This window comes from Grampus griseus, assembly GCF_964374135.1.
Source record: "Grampus griseus genome assembly, chromosome: 17".
Lineage (NCBI taxonomy): Eukaryota > Metazoa > Chordata > Mammalia > Artiodactyla > Delphinidae > Grampus > Grampus griseus.
Genome location: NC_139011.1, coordinates 9061588 through 9089111, shown reverse-complemented (window position 1 = coordinate 9089111; position 27524 = coordinate 9061588). Strand labels below are relative to the sequence as shown.

General features: G+C 44.3%; 1 protein-coding gene across 1 annotated transcript; it reads right to left on the bottom strand.

The window, feature by feature from the left end:
- Window positions 1–241: 241 nt before the first annotated feature.
- Window positions 242–27524, bottom strand: HHLA1 (HHLA1 neighbor of OC90; the record flags this gene model as incomplete). Its single annotated transcript, XM_082675312.1, has 15 exons — window positions 242–285; window positions 1847–1929; window positions 4570–4726; window positions 6123–6197; window positions 6522–6590; window positions 9381–9629; window positions 14288–14374; window positions 14479–14535; window positions 16181–16264; window positions 21119–21202; window positions 21571–21654; window positions 22143–22223; window positions 23287–23346; window positions 26290–26349; window positions 27446–27524. 15 exons carry the CDS (start codon window positions 27522–27524, stop codon window positions 242–244), a joined length of 1353 nt encoding a protein of 450 aa, XP_082531438.1.

The window sequence follows — 27524 nt, the reverse complement described above, 5'->3', positions numbered from 1 at the left end:
AAGGGAGTCAGCATCACTGCATTGATTGTGAGAGCTCTAACACGTGGTCTTCCACATTCAATCCCTTACACAGATTCACAGGAGAGAAAGAATTGCTACTTCCAAAAAGACCCACATTCAATTAATTGACGATCTGGCTGCAGCCTGGGTGAATTCTGCAAATGCAGCCAACTTGGGCCAGGGGCCAGGGTGAACAGATGTTGCCCAACTTACTGTTAGGTCCCATTGCTTTTTCAAGACCTCAAACAGACTTGCAGATATTCTCGAGGCATTTTTGTTTCAAGGCTGGAAAAAAAAAAGAGAGGGAACTCATGGTATGGAGAAGGAAATGCTACAGAGACATAAATTCTGACAGCGCCAGCGATGGCCCAGGCTCTTCCCAGGGGGCCAGTATATGGCAGTGCACAGGACAGGGTGTTACTCAGAGTCAACGTCAGAGAATGAAGGAACTTGTGCAAGACCCCCTTGCTAGTTAGCAGGAAAGTCGTGTTGAGAGCAAAGCCTCATTTTGCCAGTCTCTGCCCAGTGATGTTTTTCTAACACGCAGCTGTACCAGCCTCATCTCCCCAGTTTGCACAATGCTAATCTGAACTCATTATGATGTTCCGTAAATGTAAAATGCTGTTTGCGTGGAGATTTTAATGTGGTGAGGACAATAGAAGAGCTAGTCAATAAGCAGTTTGCAAGATTTCCTATTCCCTCTCCCCACACCAGGTAAATAGATTTCTATTTTTGACTACTGAGCCCCTCCAACACCCCCAGTCCAAATGCTTGGTTTTTATGATGCAGAATACAGGTGACGGTGGAAGGAAAAGACAGCGGAAGGGGGGTGATGGACTTGTATAAGAAATAAGGAAACTGTGTTTGAGAGATAAAAAAGTGAAAGGCAAAAGGAAAAGAAAATAATCAGAGGCGATATATGGAAACAGAGAAAGAGCCAGAAAGCTTGATTTTAGGAAAGTTATTGAGTGATACGTTGGAAAATGAAGCCTGAAGAGAGGTTTTGAGACGGTAGCTTGTGGGAAGTGAGAGATAATGGAGGGGCAAAAAGAATAAGAGAGTTTCTAAGAAGTGTCACCATGGATCTCATCTGATATTCTTCAGAAGCCACAAGGAAGGGCTGGGCAGCTAAATTGTGTTTTGTTTGATTGTTTGTCGTTATGTAAAGCATGGCCATATGACCACCTGCCTTATATTTGGGTTATACTTAGAAAGGATTTTTCACAGAGTTCAGCCTGGTTCCATGCTTTTCAGAAAGCCAGAGTCCCTTGACCGGACAGTTCAGGAGGGTGGCACAATACCATGGCCAAACTATTGGTTTTGGGAACGGACAGACTACGTCAGCCACTTTTGTTGGCAGGAGTAGAAGAAAAAAAGAAGATGTCTGGCATCTCTGAGAATAAATGGGGCTCAGATGCCATGAGGACGAGGACGGAGGTACCATACACATCCACTTCTAGCACTTGAAGCTGCCGTCTTCTTCTTGAATTATTGGTATACATTTTGCTTTGGTCAGGAGTTTGAGTGCTTACATGGTGAGTGTCTCCTGTTTCATTTGTCTTTGTCTTTTTAGCTTACATGGGGACTCAGAGAGAATAAGAAGCTTGCCCAAGAGCACAGAGAAAGCAACAGTGTTTGGCTGGGCTGACTCCTGCATTTTTTTTTTTTCAAACTGTTAGGTGAAGGGGATTCAGAAATACCCTAGACTCTTTTTGTCTAGGATTCATGATCACTAGATGAGTTATACTTCCTCCTACTGACCCCGTGCTAAGGCAGGAACATCACTCAGAGTTCTAGAACCTTTTCATAGAACACGATTTACAATACAGTCCGCCTGTGTACTTACTGTGTGAGTGGAACACCCTTTTCACCCTCTGACAGATGTATGTTGCATTCTTCAGAAACCAGGAATAGTATTCAAGACAATACCTAAAGATTTAAATCAGAGTTGAACGCAATTACTATCCTTTGTGGCTATAAGAAGAGACCCATACTAAAAAAAAAAAAAAAAAGTCATAATGGCTAATTATTCATAGCAAGGAACTCCCTCTCCATCTTTATAGGCTGTGGGAGGAGAGGTAGAGAATGAGTCTGAGTAGGAAAAAGCTTAGACTTCAGAGTCAGAAAGACTTATTTTTAGTTCTACCATCTTTACTTACTAGAATGTATGACTTTCAGGCTGATTACTTAATTCTCTGGGCCTTGTTTTTTTCATATATAAATGAGAGGCAATAATAGAATCTACACTCATAGGGTATCCTGAGGATGACATGAGATAACATTTGCAAAGTTCCCCAACGGTGCTGGGCTTATCATAGGTGCTGGATCAATGATGATGTTCATTTATTTATTTTTGTGTGAGGTGGAGTAAAAGCGCAGGGCTGTTATAGTCAACAGTGGAGCAAATATTAGCAAAATAATCTCCTGCTCTTGGCTGGTGGCCGCAGGGATTGCTTCAAAAGGCTTCAGTGAAAAGGCCACACATGTCATTAGGAAGAAGAGTTTTCAGGACAGGCTGTGTCACTGGCTTCACATAGGACTCTTGGGAATCCAGTTCCCTTTCAATCCTTCGCCTGAGCTATGAGGAGGTTGGGCTCAATAGTCTCTAACTTCTCTTCCATCTGTATCATTCTGTGATTCTCGCATATTCTGAGGAGCAACCAATTGCTCATGTAAAGCTGACTGTAAAGATTTCCCAGGTTCTGTCACCCTCAATTTACAGGACACTATAAAACTCTGGAAACCGAGGCACAGAGATGTTGCTGCTGGAACTCTGGGAAAAGTCAAAACTCATTTGCAAGACCCAAGTAGATGTTGGGAAGGACAAGGTTTCCTGAATAGGGACATATGCTGGGACAGTGGCCTCCCGTTTTTGCTGTAGCTACCTGGAACTCTCCGTGGTCCTGAGATGTTCCAGTCTGCCTCTCACTCTCCACCATTTTTGCCTGGAGTGGCCTCTCCCATTTTTTGCCCAACAAACTCCCATTCCTCCATAAGCCCTATTAGTTATTTCCTCTGGGGTCCCATGGCTTGTATTCTGCTATACGAGCTTGTATAGCAGAGCTTGTATCTGCTATAGCATCTGTCACACTTCTTTGTAATTTGTCTCTTCACATGGCCAAACTGCCCCACTAAACCACGATTGTTTTTGGCCACAGGGGCCGTCCTATTCAACAAGCACACTGAGTAATGCCAGCCTCCTACTCTGTTATTCTTATCCCATATTCAATGCTTACTATACGATTATAGAACACTTCTCTATTAACTTAAAGGGAAAAGAAGGGATAAGCTCAGTTTTACAGATGCTTCATTTCTCTAAATTTAAACTCAAATTTCTTTCTGGAAGTTTCTGCTTTCCTCATTATCCTTCCAGCAAATATGCAATATGGATGGTTCAAATCTGATTTTCTTCCAAGGGTATGAGATTAATAGGTTTTGCCTGTGTGCGTGACTTGATTTTGTCACTTACCATGTCATATTTTAATGTGTGTTTATGACCATTTATTACCCCCAACTATGAAATCCTCAGTTTCTGGGTTTATTTCTGATTTGTCTCTATATCCTGCTGGCTCCTCTCAGTGTTAAATTGATACATAGTGGAGACTTGGCACTTGTTATTGATACAAAGAGCTCGATAGATAGAGAAAGAAGGAAGGAATAGTGGGCTGATCGAGTAGGAAAGTATTGTTGCAAAATGTCCTCTTCTTTAGGATCAGCCTGTGCCGTGGAGAAATGCCTCCACCTTGCTGGCTAACACCTTCAGGTCTGCAAATCTTGCATATCTCCCTCTCTGGGTGGAAGAAGCATCCACTCTGATTGGAGATCCAAGACCAGGGCCAGAAAAGAGTGATGGAGAAAGGCTGCCAACCTGAACTTGGGGCTTAGAGCCCGTGGATAATGGGCACTGAAAAAGCTGAACGGTCTCATAAGGAGACTTTGAAAACGACTTTAAAGGTCTGAGAGGTTGGCCTCCTACTCTTGGAGCAGAAACACTCATCTACCTTGATTGGCTCTGGGCTCGCAGCCAAGGATAAATCCCAGAGGAGAGGGCAGTGGGGCAGCTTTCCTGGGCAGGAAAACGCCCACACCTAGTCCTTCTTAATATAAGATGGGGTCTGCCTTCTGATTTTCCATTTACATCCTTATTATTAAGTCAGCAAATGGCTGCTAGGGATTTATGAAAAAACTGGAATTTAGGTGGACATAACCTCTGATTAGTCTCTTCTACCAAATCGTGCCAGGCTGAGGGCATTGGGGTTCCGGGACCACTCAAAAGCCTCTGTAATTATTCCAGCAGATGTGACACAATACAAGTCAACTTGACAGCACTGACTGTGTCATGGCCCACCCTTGGCTCTGGGGACCCAGAAATGAATGAGGTTTCATGCTCGTTCTCAAGGAGGTGACAGTGCAATAGAGGACTCACTGGAGTGTGCATTCCTTGAGGTACCCCTGTCATCTGTGTGTGGATTACTTAATGCCTCATCACTTAGTGGCCTGCAGAGGAGTCAAGCAGAATCAGAAGCCTGTAAATACTGGATGTAAAAAGCAGTGAGTGGCTCAGGTTACCTCACTGCCTCCATCCTGGGGTCTCTCTTCTGGCTCCTGCAGAGGCATTGCTGGAAAAAGCGGCACAGCTCCATCAGGCAAGGGTTGAGCTTCTGGACGGCCAGCGTGAGAGGAGCAGAGGTCATGGCCGCCTCCTTGAGGAGCGGCTCAGGACACCCTAGAAGATGCAATCCCAGACCATTCACGTCAACAATACTTTAGCATCTTCCCTTTGTCAGGGACTGTGCTGAGTGAATACTGTCTTGCCCCCGATCTCAGGTAGCTCAAGAACAACAGGTAAACATGGCCTTGCTTCACCATGTCTGGTAAAGCTGCCTGTGAGACTTCCCAGAGATAGGTAGAGAAAGGAGGGGGTCTGGTTCCTGGAAGAAATCAGAGACGGTCTCACTGAAATTTTATTAAAAATAAAAGTTCTAATGAGAGATTTTATATTTCTCATTAGATGGCTGGAACGATGGATGGATGGATGGAGCCGTACGGAGATAGATGTATAGATACAGATACGGATAAAGATACGGATAAAGATACAGGTAAATACAGTCAACTTGTTTTCTAAAGCTCAGTCTGACGACTGCCCCCATCTGCACCACTCTTGTGTTTCTTTAGAACCTGGAGAAAACAGGGCTATAATTTCCTGTGGTAGCATAATCACGTCTTTTTGTCTGAAAGGTCCATTCACCATTCACTGCAGGTTGAGAATGGGGCCGAGGCAGATCTTAGGTCATATGAAAAAGGAGACGGTGCAGCGTCCAGCAATTTAATAATGCCCCGTTGACATATGACTAGAACATTCAGGTCCAGGAACATTCAGGAGAATCATATTGAAAGGCATCTAGGAGTGGGAGGGACCTGAGGACTCAACCAGCTTTGAAGGACTCACTTTGTGTCAGTTTCTCTCTCATGGAAACTGGCTCCACGGGAAAAAAGAGTTTGACATCCAAAAATGGGAAAAATGCAGCGTAAACCACAGAAACTCCAAGTCCTGAGCCTCTGTCGGGTCCTGAAAACCCACATCCAAGCCCAGGAGAGGGATTCCCCTAGAATTCTGTAAGAATGACGTGTCCAGGAATGTCCTTCCACAGGGGATAGAAGTGAATGGTACCCAGTGGCTGGGGGCGGACCTTTGGAGTCATCCTTTTTTCCTTCCCCTCTTTCTGCTAACATCATGCTCATTATAAGAACAGCTTCCACTTACAAGGTGTCCAGCTCATTCTCAGTGGGTGTCCATTCAAAAACAGTTGATTGAATTAAGTTATATGGAGCTCTCCAGTTCCAAACCACTTCCACACACATTATCTTACCTAATACAAAACGCTGCAGAGAAAATACATTTTTAGTGCCCACGATAATGGTTATTATTTGTACTTTACAGCGGAGGAAACTGAATTCTGGAATTTGAGCACAGGAGGTTACCTCACCAGTAAATAGCAGAGCTAGGGGTTAATCCCAGCAGTCTGAATCTAAATTTATCAAACAAACCTCTTTTTATTATAGTACACAACTTCGTCCAAAACAAACAAAAGCTATAGGAGCGACAGGGCACTGGTACGTACTTGAAGCCTGGTGGGGTCCTGGGACGAGGACTGGCTCTTCTCCAGGGGTAAAGGGCCACGCAGCAGGGAGATCACCTGCAAGGACAACAATGGCCTCGCAAAGGTCAGAATGAAATGGACCTGGGGTATACACTCGAGCGGAGAATCATGGCAGCTTAAAGAGTTCTATAAATCCATAGGGAAATTGTAGTCAAGAAAGAGAGTGATTTATGCAAGATCCTAGGGTGATTTAATAGCACAGCAAGACTTAGTTCTCCTGCTCTCCTCCTGCTGGAACCAATAAAATACAATAACAAGCTTAGTCTGCCTACAGGCACCCCCGTCCCGTCACGCCTCTGCCCCTGAACAATATTTTCCACCTGGGGTATCGGGTTCCTCTTTCCAGGGCCACATTCTTACCTGCCTGTGGATATCTGGGGGCCGGAGCCTTGGTGGGACTTGGAGTCTGTGTGCCAGGGGTGAATGGGCCTGGGATGAGAGGAGAGAGAGGTGAGCTTGAGTTTCTTCAAAGGATGCATGAGCAGAAGAGGCCCCCTGCCACCAGTCCTGCCCTGTTCATCCACTGCTGCTTATCAAGCCAGGTAGCTGGGGGTTGCCGAGGATGCAGAAACGAGTATGAAATAGACTCTACAGTGGAGGCACCCCCAGTGTTGAGGAGGAAATGGGCAAGTCCCATCAGTAACTGTCATACAGTGTGTTGGTGCCACTGGAAACCCGCTAACACTAGTATGAAATGGGAGAGGAGTGGACTTGCATGGGCCACGTCCCAGCACGGTGCTCCTAGGCAAAGAGGACACGAGATGCTCTTCATTCGCCTGAGTCTGGTGTGCACACTTACTCCGTCCCCACCCCTATACACTGCCCAGCATCCTCATGATAGAATGTGGGCTCATCTCAACAATTCTTTTGATCCTCTTCATGAAGTCCTGATTTAAGGACCACTTTGGGAAGCGATCCTGCTGTCAAGATGCATGCCTCTGGCAAAACCAGCAAAGCAGCCTTCTTACAGAAAATGAGGGAGAGGAAGAGGAAACAGGCACTTTCCCTCGTGTGGTTAAGCGGAAAGGAAAGGGGTGAGGCTGGGAGTGCAACATGAGCGTGGGGATGGGGGATGGGGCAGGTGACGTCTTCTCTGGGATGGAGAAAGCATAGCCGTAGGTGAGGGGAACAGGCCTTCCAAGCAGAGGAAAGTGCGTAATAAGCAAAGACTCAGAGAAGTGAGTGGAAGGCCATTTGCTATGGCTGGAGTCTGAAGGAAGATGTGGAGGGGTGGGGTGAGGTCTCAGAGCCTGGGCTGGACCCAGTACAGTGTTGCAGTCCTGCTTGTTCCTTATTAGGCTCCTCTGCTAGGATGGTGGGTGTGGCAGCGTTGAGTTCAACTGCCTCAGTAGCAGAGACGGGCAGCATGACACATTTACAAACAGATAACTATGGGCAGGAGGCCCAACGCCAGGGGGCAACCTGGTCGTTTTCTCAGAGCCGGTCAGCATCCTCTTTGTTTTGTTTTTGTTTTTTATTTTATTTATTTATTTTTGGCTGTGTTGGGTCTTTGTTGCTGCATGCGCACTTTCTCTAGTTGCGGCGAGCGGGGACTGCTCTTTGTTGCGTTGCGTGAGCTTCTCATTGCGGTGGCTTCTCTTGTTGCGGAGCACGGGCTCTGGGCGCGTGGACTTCAGTAGTTGTGGCTCATTGGGCTCAGTAGTTGTGGCTCACAGGCTCTAGGCACACAGGCTTCAGTAGTTGTGGCGCACGGGCTTTGTTGCTCCGCGGCATGTGGGATCTTCCCCGACTAGGGCTTGAACCCGTGTCCCCTGCATTGGCTGGTGGATTCTTAACCACTGCTCCACTAGGGGAGCCATCAGCATCCTCTTTGGATTCCCCTCCAGGCACTGACTGTAAGCCCCTGAATACAGAAGGCACCGCTGACGCTCGCTGCCTGGGTGTGTTTCTGTGTAGTTCTGGAAGATGAGCAGCCTTAACGCTAACCCAAACACAGAGCTGACTCTGTGTGCAAAGTCACCCAGAGTGTGGTCACTGTTCACACAGTGACCACACAGAACTGTGGTCACTGTTCACAGTTTAACTAAATGACTGCAGAATCACAGAGGGTTAGAGCTGCAAGGGGCCTAGGGCAAAAGCAGACACATGCTCTCCTATGGTTGACATCCGCTTTGCCACTACCCTCCTGAGCATGTGTCCTGAAGCTGGCTGCTACGCTGTCGCCCTGGGGGCAGTAGGACAGGGCAGTAAGCGTTGCCATTGATTGAGTGATTCCAAGGTGCTCCGTGTGGAGCTGAACACCTTACAGACTTCACTTAACTGAATCAGCACAGCCACTCTGAAAAGTAAGCATCACCTTCCCCATTTCGAAGATGAGAAAACCAGGACTCAGAGAAATCAAAAGAACTGCCTAAGGAGACAACGGTGGTGGAGTCAAGATGTAAAAGCTGCTGTGTCTGAAATAAAGGCCAGAGCTCAAAGCCTCAGGGCTGTGCTGGCTGATGTTGCCTGTTGGCCAAACCTAAGTATGTTAGCCTGTATTTTTCCCGATGCCATTATGTCAGGTGTTTCTCTGATTTAAGCTAACAGTTACATTCCCAGACCTTTTTGTACAATTGAGATTTTGCACCTAAAGTTAAAAGTTTACATTTGCACCCTTTGAAATTCATTTACTTCTTCCTCTCTACTTCATCAGAAATTCAGGTAATTCAGCAAGCTTTTACTGGATGTCTGCTGTGTTTCATGGGAACTGGAGAGAAAAGACACAGGCCTTTAAAGAGAGCATAGTCCAGAGGGGAGAAAGGTCAAGTTCATGGCTCCTAACAGCACAGCAGTGATGAATGTTACGATCCATTGAAAACAGAAGCATAGAAGAAGGGCCTCTGGCTGCAGAGATCAGAGGAAGTGATTTTAAAAACAGGTAAACCATTTTTGTCTGATCCTAGGAGTAGAAAATATGGAAAATTCATGACACTGAAGTGAAGAAAAATCAAATCTTATCTATTGATACTTCCCAGATGTAGCCAAGGTTAACACGTTGTGAATTTCTTTTCAGTCTTATTTTGGTTAGTTTTTATTTTCTGTGTATCTGTATCACACACGCACACACATACACAAATACATAGACAAACACAAAATTGGAATCGCACAGTTTTTCAGAGCTCAGACCTTCCTCGTACTATATGATTACATTTTAATGTGCCTATCACTATATTTGTATATGTAATTAGTGGCGTAGTAGCGAGCATCCTCTCTTACCTGAGGTTGGGCTGGTCCCTGGTGGGCTGTCAGGCATGGCCGCTGTCCTGGCAGGAGTCTCGGAAAAGTTCCGTGTGTTCGTGGCCTTCTCGGCCTCTGCAGGAGATGTCGGCGGGGAGGAATGTGTTTCCCAGGGAAGACCTCCAGGTGTTTTCTCACTGGTGGCCTGAGCCCAGGGCACAGGTAGTGTGGAAGCCCATGCCTGCCTGCGGGCTGTCACCCATGGAATTCCAGCCACCTTCCCGGTAGCTGCACAGGTGACAGTAACAGGGCAGTTACTGCTTGACTGCTTTGATTCAGATGTAAAATTGACAAGACATTGACATATAATCTAAGGGTACATGCAGTGCGCATGCATAATAGAGATAATCCAGGGACTTCAACCCTACCCTGAATTGGAATAAGGGGACCACACTAAACTTTGTTTTCCCAACCACTAATTTAAAAAAATTCTCCAAATTCCTAGGACGCTGAACAATCAGCTAGGGTGTGTGTCCAGAGGACAGTGGACACTGTCAAATTTAAGAAATACTGATTCTAGTCATGTGATACAGTGGAAAGGTTTAAGGTAAGGGGACCTGGAGGTGTACGTTCTGCCCCCACCTCCTCCATGCTGTGAACTCTGGGGCGAGTTACTAAACTCTTCTCAGCGTTACCATTGAAATGGCAGTGACGATAATGATGACACCTGACTGACAATATCACAGGACGGTTATTAAGACAAGTCTTCCCTCACTGGTCTTTTAAACAAGCGCCAGGTGTTTTCACTCGTTCATTCCCATGTTAAGAATTAAAATACATTTTTTTCAGGTTGTACAAAACTTATCCCCTGGGAGGATTTTAAATCTATAGGTTAAGTTGGGAACAGTTGCCATTTTAAAACTATTCCGATTTCTCATCCAGAACATGGTATAACCCTTTATTTATTTAAATATGCTTTTATTACTCTCTTGAAAGTTTTGTAGTTTTTCTCATGCAGAACTAGCACTTTCCCTCTCAGAGTGATAGCTAGATATTTTATGATTTTTCTTGCCACTGGCAATCACATCTTTTTTCATATTATGCTGGAAAGCTTTCTAATTTTATATAATTGTGTGATGTGGATATATTACTAAAAAATTTCTAGTTAGTGAATCTGATTCCTTTTCCTCGTTCTTGTTTCCCTGTCTGCTTGACTTTTATCAGTTCTCAAGCTCCTCAGGGGAGCCCCCTCTCTGGGCTCTCCAGGACAATAGCTCTTTGTAGGCTGGATAATAATTATCAGTTTACTTGTCTATGTCTCTCTCCCAGATCTGAGAGCTCAGGAAGGAAAGGGAACATTGCTAGAGCTGTGTTTTTTGACAGCTAGCCTGGGGTCTGATATTAAATATACGTATTGATGAGTGAATGAATGAATGAATGTATTCTGATGACTGTGGTCCATTGTTGGAACTCATTGAGACATAATCGTCCTTTAATGAAAGAGTTAGCTCAGTTGTATCTTATTCCAAATAGGATAAGCATGCCTTTTACATCTTCAGTGACAACACCACTGATCAGTCCCCACAAAAATGATGGGAAAAGAAGAACTTCTCAGCAGGTCAGCAGTAGCAGCTTTTTACACTGGCATCAAGTCATTAATATATTCTTGGCAACATTATCCAGCCAGCTACAAATTAACCTAACCCTGCCTGCCATAAAATGTTGACTGCATTTCACCATTTAGTGTGAATTTCAGGAGAGATATTGCTACCTGCTCTGTTAAAATGAAAATACCTGATGTTACCATATTCCACATTTATATTACTATCGGGGTATGCTGGGTGCACGGTATGAGGGGATTTTGTACTATTTTTGCAGCTTCCTGTGAGTCTTAAACTAGTATAACTGATTCACTTTGTTATAGAGCAGAAACTAACACACCATTGTAAAGCAATTATACTCTAATAAAGATGTTAAAAAAAGCAAAATAAATAGAAGTCAGGATGTTAAAAAAATTATAAAATTAAATGTTAGAAAGACATTATGCCAGTGACATTTGTTGCCTTTGCTTATAGGTATGATACCCATACTGGTTCACATCTCTCTCTTCTTAAAGGGCTGCTGAACAAAGAGGTTGGTGGAGAAGGGATAAAGGAAGGATTTCACTTATTTATCTGAGCCTAGAGGGAAGTGTGGGGAGAAACGGGACAGGAGAGGACGGGGTGAGAAATCTCACCCCAGTCTGAGAGGGTGGGAGAGGCGCCGTCCAGGGCGGCCGGGGCTCTGCTGTGACCCTCAGCATGCTTGTTTGTGTTCGTGGTCTGCTCTCCCTGTGAAGGAGGGGTTGTCTCTGTCCTGGGAGAGCTTCTCAGAGCAGACACTCCAGCGTTCTGGGATCCACGTGGGGGGCTTGTCCTTGGTAGTGTTTGCCGGCTTGTGGGTGTGAGCTGTGAAGTCAGGGCCGTCCCGCTGGTAGCTGCACATTCAAGGAGACAGTCAATGGCAGCTTTACGATGCTTGACACTTTGCACACAGAGAACTGTCGAGCCACTGAAAGGTCATTGGACAGCAAATACACAGAATGCAGAGATTCAGACCTTACTCGGAGCAGTATGTTACGTCACCAAGAGGAGGGTTTCTCCTTGAATGACAGATTAAGCTAAAATATCGAGGGGTGAAAATGCCACGGGCAAAAGCAACGTGCACAGAATGCAAAGCTGTCAGGCCAGAAAGCATCAGACACTTGAGGTGTTTCCTGAACAGAACCTGGATCCTGTCAGGGTCCTTGCCCACTTCACAACCCTCAACCCCTCCACAGCTCTGGCACTGGTCCCAGGAAGAGGGATTAGGTTTGCTCATGTGCGCTGTGGGTCTGACTAGGGGCCAGAGGTGAAATTTGGGGGAACTAGGGGCTGCCAGTAAGAAACCCACTTGAAAGATGGCCCCCCACAGAGACAGAAGGAAGGCTTCATTCAGAAGGAGATCTACACAGTGCCCTTGGATTCTCCATGAGGAAAAGGAGGAAGAGGTCCAAGTGTTCATGAAGCCTCCCTCGGGAAGGCTTAGGGGATGGAGGCTGCATGTTAGGATAGGACAGGCTCTCACCAGCCCATAAGGTCTCTTCCTCTGGGGGGACAAAGCCTGGCCTGCAGACAGGTGGGATTTCGGCCCCTACTTGCCCCTTTGGCAGGTAACTGTGTGTCAGGCACAACCAGTGCAATTGCAGAAGGTGGCCCTGCAGCCTCATTTCCCCTCTCCTGCCTTACTTCTGAGCTCAGTATCACCCCACATGCACCAGAAGCTCTCAGATTAATGCACGTGGGACTGAGTGCCTGCCAATCCATCTATCACTCAGCCAGGTGACTGGCCATCAAGCACATCAACTTTGTGTCAACTTGTTCATATGCTCTCTCTTCTCAAGCAGTTGTTGCTGGGAAAACTTTACAGGAGCACAAAAGGGGAGACATCATTGAGACTGGGGGTCAGAAAGTCATGAAAGGACTCTCTGAAGACGTGAGATCGACTCAACCCTCAGATCTGTCCTCAGAATTGGGTAGGTGAGGGGAGCCCACCAAATGCCCATTTCTTCTCCTTATCAAGCAGCCTTGTTCCATACAGTTGAAGTTCCTTCCTCGGCATAACTAAGAGATGCCCTACGATAAATACCAAGCAAGGCAGCCCTCTGGAGTGGAACTGGAGGTTGATGGTAAACTTCATTTCACTCCAATAAACACGGATAAAGAACCTACTATGTGCAAAGTACAGTGTGAGGCACTGAGGGGAAAGCAGACTATGGAGATGAAGGAGACAGTCTCTGCCTTCAAGTATGATTCAGTGAGGAGACACACAGATGAGGTCATCTGTGACACAACCTGGAGTAACAGTCCAAATGACTTCTAAGTGTGTTGTAGAATCATAGAAGACAGAAGACTAATTTTGACTGGGGGATTTTTTGGAAAGAGGAGTCAGCAGCTGAGCTGGCCGTTGACAGACAAATTGGATTCTGAACTATGGAGAAGTAGGGAAGTTCCATTCTGGTATAATAGCATGAGCAAAGTTGCAGGGGCATGGAGATGTATGCCGCCTGCAAGAAGGGCAGGGATTTCAGTGGAGTTTTAGCAGAAGGTTTATGTGAAAGAGAGTAGGTAGGGTGGGCTTGATGACAGACAAATGTATACTCGATGCTAAGAACTTCAGACCCTCTACTGCTGACTTAGGAGTTCTGAGCAATGAAGAGACATAACCTAATTATTTTATCACTCTTATGACAATGGATGGATATTTCAGAGAAATAAGAGACTGGGTCAAAGGAGATTGGTTCAGAGGCTATTATAGTAAAGATAGATGACAAGGACTTTAACTAAGATAATCATAGCAACAGATGATGATCTTGGAAGACCAACCAGATTCCAGAAGCTTTACTCAGCTAGAAATGACCCATAAGTGTACGGGAAAAAGATGGCTTTAAGGTGGTTCCAAAAAATGCCACCTGATGCCAGAGAAAAGGCAGGAAGATGGGTAGATGTGTGTGGAGGGGTAGAGGATGGTTGGGTACGGTCTGAGTATTACGGAGTGGCAATGTCTACAACAGGGTCACAAATTCAAATACCTACAAAAACCAGGTGGTTTATATGAGAAGGAAGTGCAAGGCAACAGGGAGAAGTGAGGGCTATGGAAAAGAGGAGAGAGGTGTCTCTCCTAATGGGGAGGATGGCAACTCAACCCCAGTTGCCATGGGTGAGGGGGAGGGTCCAGGGCTACCCGATATTTTGCAAAAAAAAAAAAAAAAAAATCTAGAAATTCAAAACATTTTAATGATGAAACCCTCTGATTTTCACACAGTACAGCTAAATAAAATACCTGAGGGCAGCATTCAGTCTTCAGCTTGCTAGCTGGGACCCTGGTCTGCAGACTCTATAGTGGGAGTTTGGGAGGGTTACACTCACCCAGAACACCAGACATGCTGCTGGTAAATGTGTAATTGATAACAGGAGATTTTTCCGCCATCTCCCAGAAGTCAGAAAGATTCCTTCCTGCAAGAACCACACCAACAGGGTCAACTCTTGGGCTCACCTGCTGGAGGGCTGTGTTTAATTCTCAGCTCAGAGAGCTTGTCAAAGAATGGCTGGTGGTTCACCTGACTTTCCTGACATCACACAGATGAAGATGCAGTCAGATTCATTCACTTGACTCACTGCAAGACAGACCAGGATACAACAGGACTTAGCAATGGGCCTGAAGCTGTTAAGTCTTTGGTTGAAATGAAAATTAAGCTGGAAATCTCTAGCTCTGGATGCTATAGGAAAATAAGGCTAACTCCTTATTTAGGAGCCCTGATTTTCAGTCATCCCCGAGTTTCTGGTTTTAATTTTTTTGATGGAGGGAAGGTGCAGTATAATGTAATGGCTAAGGGCAGAGCCTCTGGGGTCAGCGTCCAGGATTGCAGCATTAGCTCTGGCACTGATTAGTTAAGTGAGCATAAATAAACTGCTTGACCTCTCTAAGACTCAGTTCACCTCTCTTTAAAATGGGGAAAATTCAAATCCCACAGTACCTTATTTGCACTTTCCAAATCCCCAAATCTCCGTAAGATGGAAGGTTCTTGTGTGAGTTTGGTGCCGACTCGTTCAGTGGCAAAACCTGAATTGACAGGTGCGAGGCTGTTGTAGTTTATCTCTCCTTAGTGTAAAGGGTGAACCATTTTGCTAAATGAATATGAATGTGTCTGATTTACAGCAAGCTGTCCTGGATGCTGCTGGAGCTGTTCTGTCAGGTATAGTGTAGACACCCTATTACCCCATCAAAAATCCGAAAACTTCTGAGTTCCTAAGCATACTTGTCCCTGACGGTGCTGCCTAAAGGACTGTGGTTGTGTGGTTGGACATCTCTGGTAGGATGGCTGTGATGATCCAATGAGACAATGTATGTGAAACTCTAAGTATGGTGCTTGGCAGAAGAGCTCTCAGTAAATAGGCATCATAGTAATAATGGTTCCTGTTAACATGGCCCTATTACTATATGTATTAGTAGTGACCAAGAGCATGGACTTCAGAGCCAGATCACCTGGGTTAGAATTCTATCTCTGCAGAACGATCTTGGCTAGTTCCTTAACCTCTCAGTGCCACAGTTTCCTCACCTGTAAAGTGGAGCTAAATATAGTAGCTGCCCCATATGGCTGTGGTGAGGATCCAATGAGGGAAGCCCTTAGAAGGGTCCCGGGCACCTGAATAGATCTATTATTTCTCTTTCTTCCTCCCGCACTGCTCCTAAAACAGTAGTCGCTCCACAGTGTGGGACGCCACCTTTCTGACGAGACCAAGAGTTGGGCTATTGACTGCATCTGTGCTCTTCAAAGTAGGCCCCCAGGGGAGTGTGAATTGCCTGCGGGTTATATGAAGCCGCCTTATAACTGAAGCGTATCTTTCTCAATTGTATGTCAGACATGAGTTTAGGCTCCATAGAGATCTAAATCTGAATTCCGAGCCAACCTTGAGCAAAATATTCAACCTCTCTGAATCTCAGTTTTCTCGTCTTTAAAATGGGAGTATAGCTGTCCAGTAGAAGCCGTGTTTTGAGTCTGCCTAACTACCCCCAGTGTTGAGCCTCGGATTCTTCCTCCAACTTTTTGGACCCCAGGAATAGCTTTGATAGGAAGATGGAAGCTTCAAATACTGTACTGGTGGTTGAAACTGTACCACGCTGATTGTCTAAATTAAACTTACATTAAAGTTCCTGGCAGCCCGGCCTATGGTAGGGATCGGGGTGGGAAGTTGACTAGGTTTTATTCCATGATGAATGCCAAATCTCACATTTGCCAAGCATTTTCAAGATGAGCACACCTGAGAGGATGGAGGGTGACTTTAAAATCTCTGTGAGGTAGCTGGTAGAATTTCCAATGATGTCCACCAGTAGGGCTGTGAAATCTGTAAGACAGATTGAGGAGGTTTAAATTTCTGAGACTTGGTTTAAATTTCAGAGACTTGAAGGGAAATGTATATTGTATTTGGATTTTTCAGAGTAGATTTTACAAGTTTGATTTAGTTCGGTGTATTGGGGATTATTAACAATCATAAAAAGAAATACTACTAGTTATTTTTCAAGGCTTGATTTCAGGCAGGCAGTAAACTTTTGGATCCACCATCATAATCTCCTTTCTCCTCCATTTCCCTCCCCCCACCCCAGATCCTTCTCTGCCAACACCAGAGAGCTTTGCAAAACCATAGTGTTGAATAATGGTTTTTCTGATTTGTTCCCCCCCCATTATTTCGTCTAATTGATTTAGAATACCAAATTCATTGGATAGGCAGCAGCCCTGCAGACATGGGATGTAAATCTACATAACTTCAGATTTTCAAAATGATACCAAATTTAGTGGTGGATTATAAACTATGAACTATCAAAGGAGACAAGGACTTTACACAAAATAGAACAAGGGAGCTCTTCTCCTGCCCTCCACATTCAGAAGTCTGATGGGAGGAGATTGAGATAATTTTACAAAATTTCAAGCTATAAAATCTTCGAGGACTTTCTCTCTGAGCACGTTCTGAACAGGTCTTGACATGGTGGGTGCCATTGACCAACGAAAGTTCCTAATGCACTTCCTACCCACACAGCTGCTGCCTCTTCTGCTGTTCAGTTATGGTTTTCCAGGACCCAGCAAGTTCTTGGCTTCTAAAACAAGGAGTACTTATTCTAGGAGCCCCAAACTGTGAATTTCTAAAGAAGCTTCTGAGGGCCCAGGCATAGTTTCCCGTCGTGCCTTGTCTAAATGCTTCTTTTACTCAGTAACGGGGTTATGGGCTGGGGTCAGGGGCAAGCTGACTTGAAAATATAGAACCCAGACCACTGAAAATATAGAACCCAGACCACTGAAAATATAGAACCCAGAGAGGCATGAAAACATGATGTGACAACCAGTGGAATGTATAGCATGCAAGGCCAACAGGAGGTGGGCGCTACCCTATGTGAGCCGGAGCCATGGTGACATGCCACCTTACCACACTTGCACGGGTGCGTGGTTAGTCTCCTAGAGGAAGATGTGGTGGGCCACCTGTACAGGTGTGGACACGTGGCCATGCAGAATGTAGGCATCCTTCTTTATGTCTCTTTAGACCAATCTGTTTATAGTCACATTGTAGAAACTGAAGAGGGGTAGTATTTCATTACTTACGCCATCTATTTTCTTTCTAATTCTCAAAAGTCTCCTTTGTTTATTAATTCAGTCATCTAATAAACATTCATGGAGTGTTGGCGTATGCCAGACATCTTTTAGGCACTGGAGGATTAAGACACCATCTCTGCCTACCCGAAGCTGAGATTAGTGAGAGAGAGACTGACTCATAGATAGACCAAGAAACTGCAATCCACTATTTATATTACATAGAAGCTATGAGCATGGCTTTGCAGCCCAGACACCAAGCATGGAGTCCAGATTCTGCCCAAGTTTCAGAGAAATGATGGAACTTTCCCAAGGTCCCAGAGCATGTGGCAGGGCTTGAATTTGATCTGAGGTCTGCCTTGTGCTAAAGCTCCTGTTCTTCCCAAAATTTCCACCACTGCTCATACAAATCTCCTACTCAATACATTTGTCAACTCTCCTTTTAGAACTGCTTTCACAATCGGGTCCTAGGCTTGGAAGAATATCAGTTATCACTGCCTCAAACATATTCTTTGTTTTGATGAAAATATGAACTATCTAATTTACTAGCAACACACAGATGAATGATTTCTGACTACTTTCATATATAAATAGAAAATAGGGAAAAAACCCTTTTTGTCTGTCTTAATTGGTAATGATTTAAGAATGTCTCTTGGTACTCAGTGTTGGCGAGGGTGTGGAAAAACACACACTTTCAAACATTACTGGTAGAAGTGTAAACTTCTGCAAGATTTCTAGAGGAAATTTTAGCAGTTTGAAGCATCACAAGATCCTCTTCCTGTCAGACAACAGTTCTGTTTTGAGGACTGTATCCTACAGTGATAATCGGGCAAACACTGCAAGTGATTGTACACAGGTTCTCATCACAGCATTGCTGATAATTGTAAAAAAAAAAGTTTCCATCAGGAGGAGATAAATTATATTACGGTACATTCTTTCAATGAATACTGTGAATTCATCTGAAGGATGAAGCATATTTATATCATTGAATGGAATGTTTTTTAAGACATGCTGATTAGTTGAAAATGGAATATCAAATTTCATAGAAAACATGGTAGATACTGACAGCTGTCTCCCAATATCCATCCTCTCATTTTCCTTTAGTAAGAAAACATGAAATTTCAGTTGGGCACATGGTAGTTTAACGTAATTGAAAATTACATTTTCAAGCCTGCTTTGCAGGTGGGTGTGGCCGTGTGACTCCGTTCTAGACAATAGAATGTGAAAAGAAGCAATGTGAAAGGTTTCCAGACTGAGTTTATATAGTGAATGGGTGTGCCTTCCAGTTCCTTTCTCCCCTTCCTTGTAGCTGGAATGTGAATGCGGTGACAAACCACCCTGGACTATGAGAACGAGGGCCAGACCTTATGGAAGGCAGAGCAACAAGCTAGAGGGAGCCTGGGCTCCTAAACCATCAAACCATCAGAGCAGTCCTGGTATGCTTACCTAGACTGTCACACATGAAACTTCTACCTTCTGTAAGTCACCCTGTTTTGGGGTCATTTGTTATAATAGCCTAGCTTGTTTTCTAAATAATATAGAGAAGGTACAGTAGGATGGGTAGATAGATGGCCAGATGAATGGGGTAGGTAGGTAGAGTAGGTAGGTAGGTTAGAGAGGTAGGTTAGATATGTAGTTGACAGATGGCTTAGATAGATGAATTAGAGAGAGGTGGCTTAGATCACCTTGGGTAATGTGATTACCTATGGAAGTTGGGATATCAGGTATCTCTGATATTTTGATTATACCTTCCATGTTGTATGGAAGGTATAATCATACCTTCCATACAACACAATATATTATTTTTCACATCACAATATATTATTTTTAAATCAAGAAAATTTAAGCTCGGGCTTCCCCGGTGGTGCAGTGGTTGAGAGTTCGCCTGCCGATGCAGGGGACACGGGTTCGTGCCCTGGTCTGGGAAGATCTCACATGCCGTGGAGCGGCTGGGCCCGTGAGCCATGGCCGCTAAGCCTGAGCGTCCAGAGCCTGTGCTCCGCAACAGGAGAGGCCACAACAGTGAGAGGCCCGCGTACCGCAAAAAAAAAAAAAAAAAGAAAAATTTAAGCTCACAATATATTATTTTTTAAATCAAGAAAATTTAAGCTATTTTCATTAAGGAAAGCCACACTCAGAGGAAGCCTATATGTCAGAGTTGAGAATATTCAGAAAACAATCCATGTCTGAAGATTATCCACAAACACATCTTCCCCAAAGGTTTTGAACCATGGCAAGATGTTGGCCAAAGTGTACAGCCTCTCAGGGTAGCAGTTGGAGGGGAATCAGCGTTAGGCACGTTGTGACATGTTAAACCTTGTGAAAATCTCTATGGTTTACCAGGGGAGCAAGATGCTATTTTATCAGTGGTAACGATCCATGGATCAATTCTTTGCAAATAAGCATTGCATGTGTATGAAAATACACTTCAGCTCACCAAACAGAATTACAAAATTCCCCAGCAGATGTGACTCCAATTTTTAAATTTTATTTTTATCTTTCACACAATCAGGGCAGGGACTCAACACCAGACAAAACTTGGCCTCTAGCTGAGGCTAATAGATGGTGAGAAAGATGTGATTATGAAGAACATTTTCCCTCCCAAATGTAGTTTGTTGATGAGATTCAGAGGGTGAGTTAAATAAGAAGATGGATATTAGGTACTTATTGCAGAGTGTGGCATCCAGTACTTATTAAACAATAATCATTATCCTCTTTGTACAACATTTGGTCCATAAATTCCTCCTTGGGGAATCTATCCTCAGAAAGTAATCTAAAACAGGGAAACGTTTTAGACACGAAGATGTCTAATACAGGATTTTTTTAATATTAAGAGAAACCTAGAATCCACCCAAAAGTTCAACAGCATACTAGCTAAGAAAATGCTCACATTCATAGGTTATGTAACCATTACACGTTTGCAAAGAGTTTGTAATATCATGGAAAATATTTTTAATATTATGTTAAGCGAGGGGAAAAAAAAGCAGAAGACTTTTTCACCTTGAGTCTTTGCTTCCCTTACAGACTGTTCTTTAACAAGCAGCCAAAGGGCTCCTTTTAAAATGTAAGTTAGATCACGTCACTCCTCTGTGTGGACAATCACAATGGCTTCCTTCTTCATAGTAAAAGTGGAAAACCTTGTGGCAGACTATGAACTTCTACATGATCTGCAACACCTTTCCTGCCTTGCCCCCACAATTCTGAACTCATTTCTCACGGCTCTCTGGCTCACTCGCTGGCCTTTCTGGTCCTCACTCTGCCTTTGCATGTGTACACGCATGCATTTATGCATTCTCTATGGCTGTCTTCCAAGATTTGACTGTACCATAGACTGTTCAGCCGTTTTCCTAATGATGGATGTTTAGGTTGTTCTCAGCTTTTGCTCTCAAACAATGCTACCTTTTGTTCTTGCCCCTTTGCGCAGACGTAACTATTGCTCTAGGGTAGAAAACCAAGAAAGGAACTTTCCAGGACAATGGATGTGCACATATTTAAGCATAATAGATATCATTTCATTTTCTGATCTTAGTCTAAGGAGAAAACAAATAATTCAACCTTATTTAAAAGGGCACAAGCAAAATCAGGGCAGCCTGCAAGCCTCAAAGTGAGTTCTACCCACCTGATAAATCGTTGGTCCGGTTGTTTAAGCAGTAGCAGTACCGTGAGGGGAATTTGGCCGGGTCCACAGTCTTCAGGTTAGAAACTGTGAAGAGAAACGAAGCACATAGCAACCCTGACACATGGCCTGGCCTGCCTACCCATCGCTTACCATTCTCGCCACCAAGAAAAGATGGAGGAGGGGGCATAGGAGATGGATGGGTAGGGAATTTGGGATTAGCAGATGCAAACTACTATAATTAGAATGGATAAACAACAAGGCTGTACTGTATAGCACAGGGAACTCTATTCAATATCCTGTGATAAACCATAATGGAAAAGAATATGAAAAAGAATGTGTATATGTATAACTGAGTCACTTTGCTGTGCAGCAGAAATTAACACAACATTGTAAATCAACTATACTTCAATAAAATAATTTTTTTTTAAAAAAGAAGGAGAGCCAGCACTTACTGTTGTAAATGGCCACAGAAAACTTGTGGAAGGCAAAGGAGCTGTGGGAAGTAACACTTAGCAAGGAGAAAAAGTGCTTGCTGTCTGTCAAAAACATTGAGATGAAGAAACAGTAAATGCCCACTAACAATAATAACAGCAATAGAAATTAGCAAACTGATCATGGAAATTAATAATACGATGAACAAATAAAAATATAACAATAAACAACAAAAATCAAATCAAAGCAAAAACAAACAAAAAAGGCAAAAATACATGTCCCTTGGCTATATTTCCTAAACTGTCCTTAAACTTTTGCAGTTGTCTCATAATATAGTTACGAGTAGAGATGCCTACACAGATGCTGCGTTTGGAGTGCAGCTTGCTCTCAAAATGCTGGCAAACCTGCTTCATCTGGATGTTTTCAGTCTCATCATGAGTTAGGCAGGACACACATTCTCTGCTCTGAACACAGAGGACCCGAGACACACAGAGATGTGACGGGTCTTGCCCAGGTCGTGGAGAGTCCAGAGGCGAAGCAGGAACAAGATAAAAATGGGCCTGGATTGTTCTTGTTTAAAACAACTGTTTACCTTTTAAAGCTCTGATCAGCATCCCGTTCACCAGCTCTGTCAGGTTAAGCGCAGACAGATCAACCGACATTGCAGGCAGTTCTGAAAGAGATTCAAAGATAACGTCATCAGCAGGCCTTTCTTGGCAAAAGGAAAAGTTCCTCATTTCCGACATTCAGGCAGATGTGCCTCCTCTTTGGACATGAACTCACACCCTGTGCTGGGCACAAGGATTTGGAAGATAAAAGGCAGTTCCTGTCCTCAGGAGGTGACAGCTAATGGCATGTACTGTGACAAGCAAGAGTAGGTAGAAGTTTGGGTGAAACACAAGGAATGCTTATTTTAGGGAATATTTTCTCTCTGCATTTGGAGAGAGTAGAGATTGGTGGGAGATGCTTATATACAATATAAGCCCTAGGAAATTGCAGGAGTTCTCAACGTGCTGTATAATATAAATAATGACATTGTCTAACAGAGGAGCTTGGGGCTTCCCTGGTGGCGCACTGGTTGAGAGTCCGCCTGCCGATGCAGGGGACACGGGTTCGTGCCCCGGTCCGGGAAGATCCCACGTGCCGCCGAGCGGCTGGGCCTGTGAGCCATGACCGCTGAGCCTGCGCGTCTGGAGCCTGTGCTCCGCAACGGGAGAGGCCACAACAGTGAGAGGCCCGCGTACCAAAAAAACAAAAAACCAAAAAAACAGAGGATCTTGGATCCTGGCTGGCCCTTGGCATCACTGGAAAGGTTTTTTTCCAGTTCCACAATTCTGATGCTTGGGCTCCATCCTCAGAGATTCAGATTCAATAGGTCTGGGATGTGTCACAGACATTACTACCTAAATCCATCCATCCATCCAATTGCCGAGATACTGGTAGTGTGCAGCCAAGTGGAGAGACGCTGCTTCTCCCAGCTGTTCCCTGAAGACTTGGAAACAGCAGTTGACAAAGGGGACATGAGAGCTTGACGCTGCCCGTCATGTTTTGGCAAACACTATCTTCTTCATCTCTTACCTAATGTTCAGATAATTGTGGCTAAAGCAATCTGAGGATTGGAGGGATGCCGTTGCTCTGCTGCGGGGGTGAGAATGGAGGTCCAAAGAGGCGGGAGAAGTAATCTCAGTGGCCCAGGCCACCCATGGAGCACTGGGGGTGGGGTGGGCAGTACTCACCTGTGGTATCCAGAAAAGCGACCCCCTTTTCTCTACTCTCGTCTCCTCTGAGGCCAGACACTGGGAAGAGAAAAGGCTTCAGGAGACAAGTAGAGCTTTCGACCCCAGCCCCATGTTGCTGGAGGGGCCTTGAGGTCTGTACCGCAGCTGCCCTCCGGTTTAGGGAAGGTCTGCATCACCGGGGGCACTGTGGTCCCTCCCCCTGAGATTCTAGTCTCCTTGAACTGGGCGTGGTCTAGAAATGCATATTTTAATAAATGGACAAGGTGATTCCCATGCAGGGAGACTAATCCACCCCATCTCTTTACCGGGTTGGGAAACCGAGGCTCAGAGAGAAGAAACTTGCCTAAATTTGCACAACTGAGTCCTGGTAATGAAGGGCCAGAACCTACTTCCAAAGTATCAGGCCATTTGCCCACTCAGCAAATTTCATGCTGCCAAAGAAGACAGTGTCAAAGGAAATCTTGAGATACCAAAGGCGTTCACTCATTCTTTATTCATTCGATAAACACTCACCTAGGGCTAGGCCGTGCGGTAGGTGTTTGGTACAAAGAGGTCAACAGGAAGGGACTGAGTCTCCACGGCTGCAGAGCCTACTGTCTGTGGCCCAGAGGGAGGAGGGAGATTCACGTGTAATCCCACGAGAAGAGTGTCAAACAGGGACCGGCAGGATGCTGGGAGCACCTCTATCAGAGAACCCAACCTGGTCTGGGGGATGGAGGAGACCTCACTGCGGAAGTGACGGAAAGCTAAGACCTGAAAAGTCAGCTCTTTTGGATTAGACGCCATTTACTCATACTGCATCCGTTACTAGTATTGTTGCAATGATTATTTTTTCATGTCACATTCCAATGGAGAAGGTGATTTATGTCCATTTTATAGATGGAAAAACCAAGGCACAGAGAGGCTGAAAAATGTGTTACAGTGTCACAGAGTAAGTCAGCATTTAGGACCAGTCTAGTTACCATTGCACCAAGGAAAACCCTATCTTTTTCCTTCTTAACTTCTTTATTTCCAGACACTGAAATAAAAGTTTTCATGAATAAAATAGTACCATGGAAGCAGAGCCTCAGCAATTTATAATATCCTTAAAACTCATCTTATCCAATACTACCTTTGAAGGATGAGAAACTGAGACCCAGAATGTTACGTGATATATCCAAATCCCACATCTGGCCAGTCTCCCTGTGTCCACCTCCTCCCAGACCCTGGCAAACACCTTTCTTCTCTCTGCTTCTATGAGTTTGACGATTTTAGATTCCCCATAGAAGCAGCATCATGTGGTATTTGTCCTTCTGTGACTGTTTATCTCACTTAGCAGAAGGTTTATCCACGTTGTGGCAAATGGCAGGATTCCCTTCTTTTTTAAGGCTGCATAATATTCCACTGTGTGCATATACTCCATTTTCTTTATCCATTCACCCGTGGATGAACGTTTAGGTTGTTCCCTCTGCTTTCTGTGTACCCTGTTGGAACTTAGGTTCAGTCAACCGTTGTCAGCCAATTTGGCCTTTCACAGATGATCGGGTTTTTTGGTTAAATATTAGAGCTTTGGGGTTAGAGCTAGGGGGAGTCTGTGGATGTCCTTCTTTACAGCACAACATGGCTACTGGAGGTGGCGGTTATGTTCTCGATACAATTAAAGGAAGTCTGAGACAGATGTTTATTACCAAGCAGGCCTGAAGCTGTCAAACAAACCCCCCCTCTGGCTTGGGAGAGTCCGTCCGGCTCTCCCCTCTCAGGCACACTGAGGGGCCCTTGATGCCCACAATCTACTCTGAAGCAGCTGCAGGGAGATCTGTAGGAGATACCAGCTGACCTCGCCTGTTACCTGACCAGGAAGCAGAGCCCTCTGTCAGGGTGAGGGACCGGAATCATCTGGGCTCTGGGTTGCCAAGCTCCAGGGATGCTATAAGCTGCTGGGTTTGTGGGATTCTTAACACCTGTCAAATCCAAACGATGAGCCCTGGGCTGCAGTCTTCCTAACCAAGAGCCTTTCTTAACACTGCTCATTTCATTAAGGAAAATTATTTCCACCACTTCTTTTCATAATTACAAACCCATGGGTGGATTTTGGTAACAATATTTGAAGTGTGATCTAAATACCCCAGAAGCAGGGATTTCTGAATAGGATGCTATAGACATTTTTCAGATAAATTGCTGGGCAGGTAACATAAAGCTATTGTTCTCTTTTTGGATAAAATGACCACCATAGTAGTATCTTTAAGGTAGATGGTATTAGCACTCTACATACTTAGTCATGCTTAGTATTTTATTGCTTTTCATGGTTTATGATTACCTGTGAAACAGGAATTGTTCCCACTTAAAGAGAAAATTAAAGACCCAAACAGGGGAAATATTTGCTGAAAATTACCCTGCTTATAGAGAAGTAATTGGTACAACTGGTGTCTTCTGGAGAAGGAAGTGGCTGACTGGTGGAGCATTTAACTTTTACACCTTTGTACCTTCTGCATTTTGAACTATATGAATGTACTAACTAATTAAAAGCAAATAAAAAATTTAGCATAAAGAGTGATTCCTGCTACCACTCCCCATCCCCAAATTCAAAAGTATTAAAAAAATTATCCTGCTTGTTTGCCAAAACGTTAGGAACAGAAACCCAGCGCCTGACTCCTCTGTGTCTTCTACCTTGTCCTGCATTCATTGTCTTGCTTTACAACCAAATTCATACCATCAGAAAAAAAGTCAAAGAAAGGTGGGATTATTACAAAAGTGATGATGTCAAATAACAATATCTCCCTTTATGAAACCTTCTATTGCTAATAGAAGGTCACAGTTTTTGTGGATTTAACAAGGTCATGAGAATCCGGGTGTACCATGAACCATAAAGCAATGAGCAGCTCATGGGAACTATTACTATGACTGTTAGAGCTGGAGATACAGATACAGTCTCCATCTTACAGACAGAGAGAGTGAGGCTCAGAGAAGCCAAGGAAGTTACCCAAGACAGAGTAAACTAAGAAGGACCACCTGCCCATTTACATGTTGTAAGTAGGAAGGTCATGACATTTTCCTTCTTGGCTTCCCCTTTAAAGGCAGACTCTAAAGGAAGAAAAGATTTCATCAGAGAAATTATAACCCAGACATAACATCAGAGAAAATTTAACCCAAAATAATCCTTTTAAAGATGAGAAAATTATGACGTGGACTTACTTAAAATCCCACATGGAGTTTGCTCATTCATTCAATCATTTCGTCACTAAATATTTATTGACTAACTATAATAATACTAATAGTTGATCATGTTACCAAGCCTCTGGACTTTAATAGGCATTGTGTGTGTTAGATGCTGGTATAATATGAGCAGATAGATACAGCTTCCATCCTTATGGAGCTTATATAGTCTAGTTGGGAAGGCCAACATGAAGGAAATTAAGACCCATGGATATTATTACAAACAATGTTAGATACTTTGAAAACGTTTTGAGTGTATGGAACAGGGAGCCTGATCTAATCTCAGGGATCTGAAAGCCGTCCCTGGGAGGTGACTTTCAGCTGAGATCTGAAAGACGAGTAGTGTGTGAGCAGGACGTACCTGGCTGAGGGGGTATTCTGTGTACAGGTAACAGCCTGAGCCCGGGGTCTGAGATGGGCATGAGTATTATTTTATGAACTGAAAGAAGGCCAATGTGATGGAGCATAAGGAATGAAGGCTATGAGGGACCATAGATGATGGGGAGGTGGGCTGGGTCATGTAGAGCACGTGAAGGACTTAGGATACTGTCCAAAGAAAAGTAGAAAGTCATTGAATACTTTTGGGGAGGAGGAGGGAGAAATGAGGGAGGACTCGGAAGGTGGCTTAATGAAATGTATGAAAAGATGGCTCAGGCAGGTGAGTGGAGAATGGATCATTGAGAGACAAGAGGGGAAGCAAGGGGCTGCTTTGGGAAGCTCTCCTGGTGGCCCACCAAAGAGAAGATGATGCTTTGGATAAGGATGGTAACAGTGGAGGTGAAGATAATTCTGTTGCATAAATGGGACTCAACTGCAGCAGAATAAATGGGGAATTTATTATTGCCATTTTTATCAAACTTGTTTGGATTCTGGGCTGAAACACTGGCTGCTACAATTCTCTAAAGCACAATGAATACCCAAACATAGTATACAGAACAGACACTTGAACTTCGACCAGACCCACCTGTATTGTAAAGGGACAGGACACATGCGAGGCCCAGGCACAGCCTTACCAGTGGACCATGTAGCAGGAAGCCTGGCAT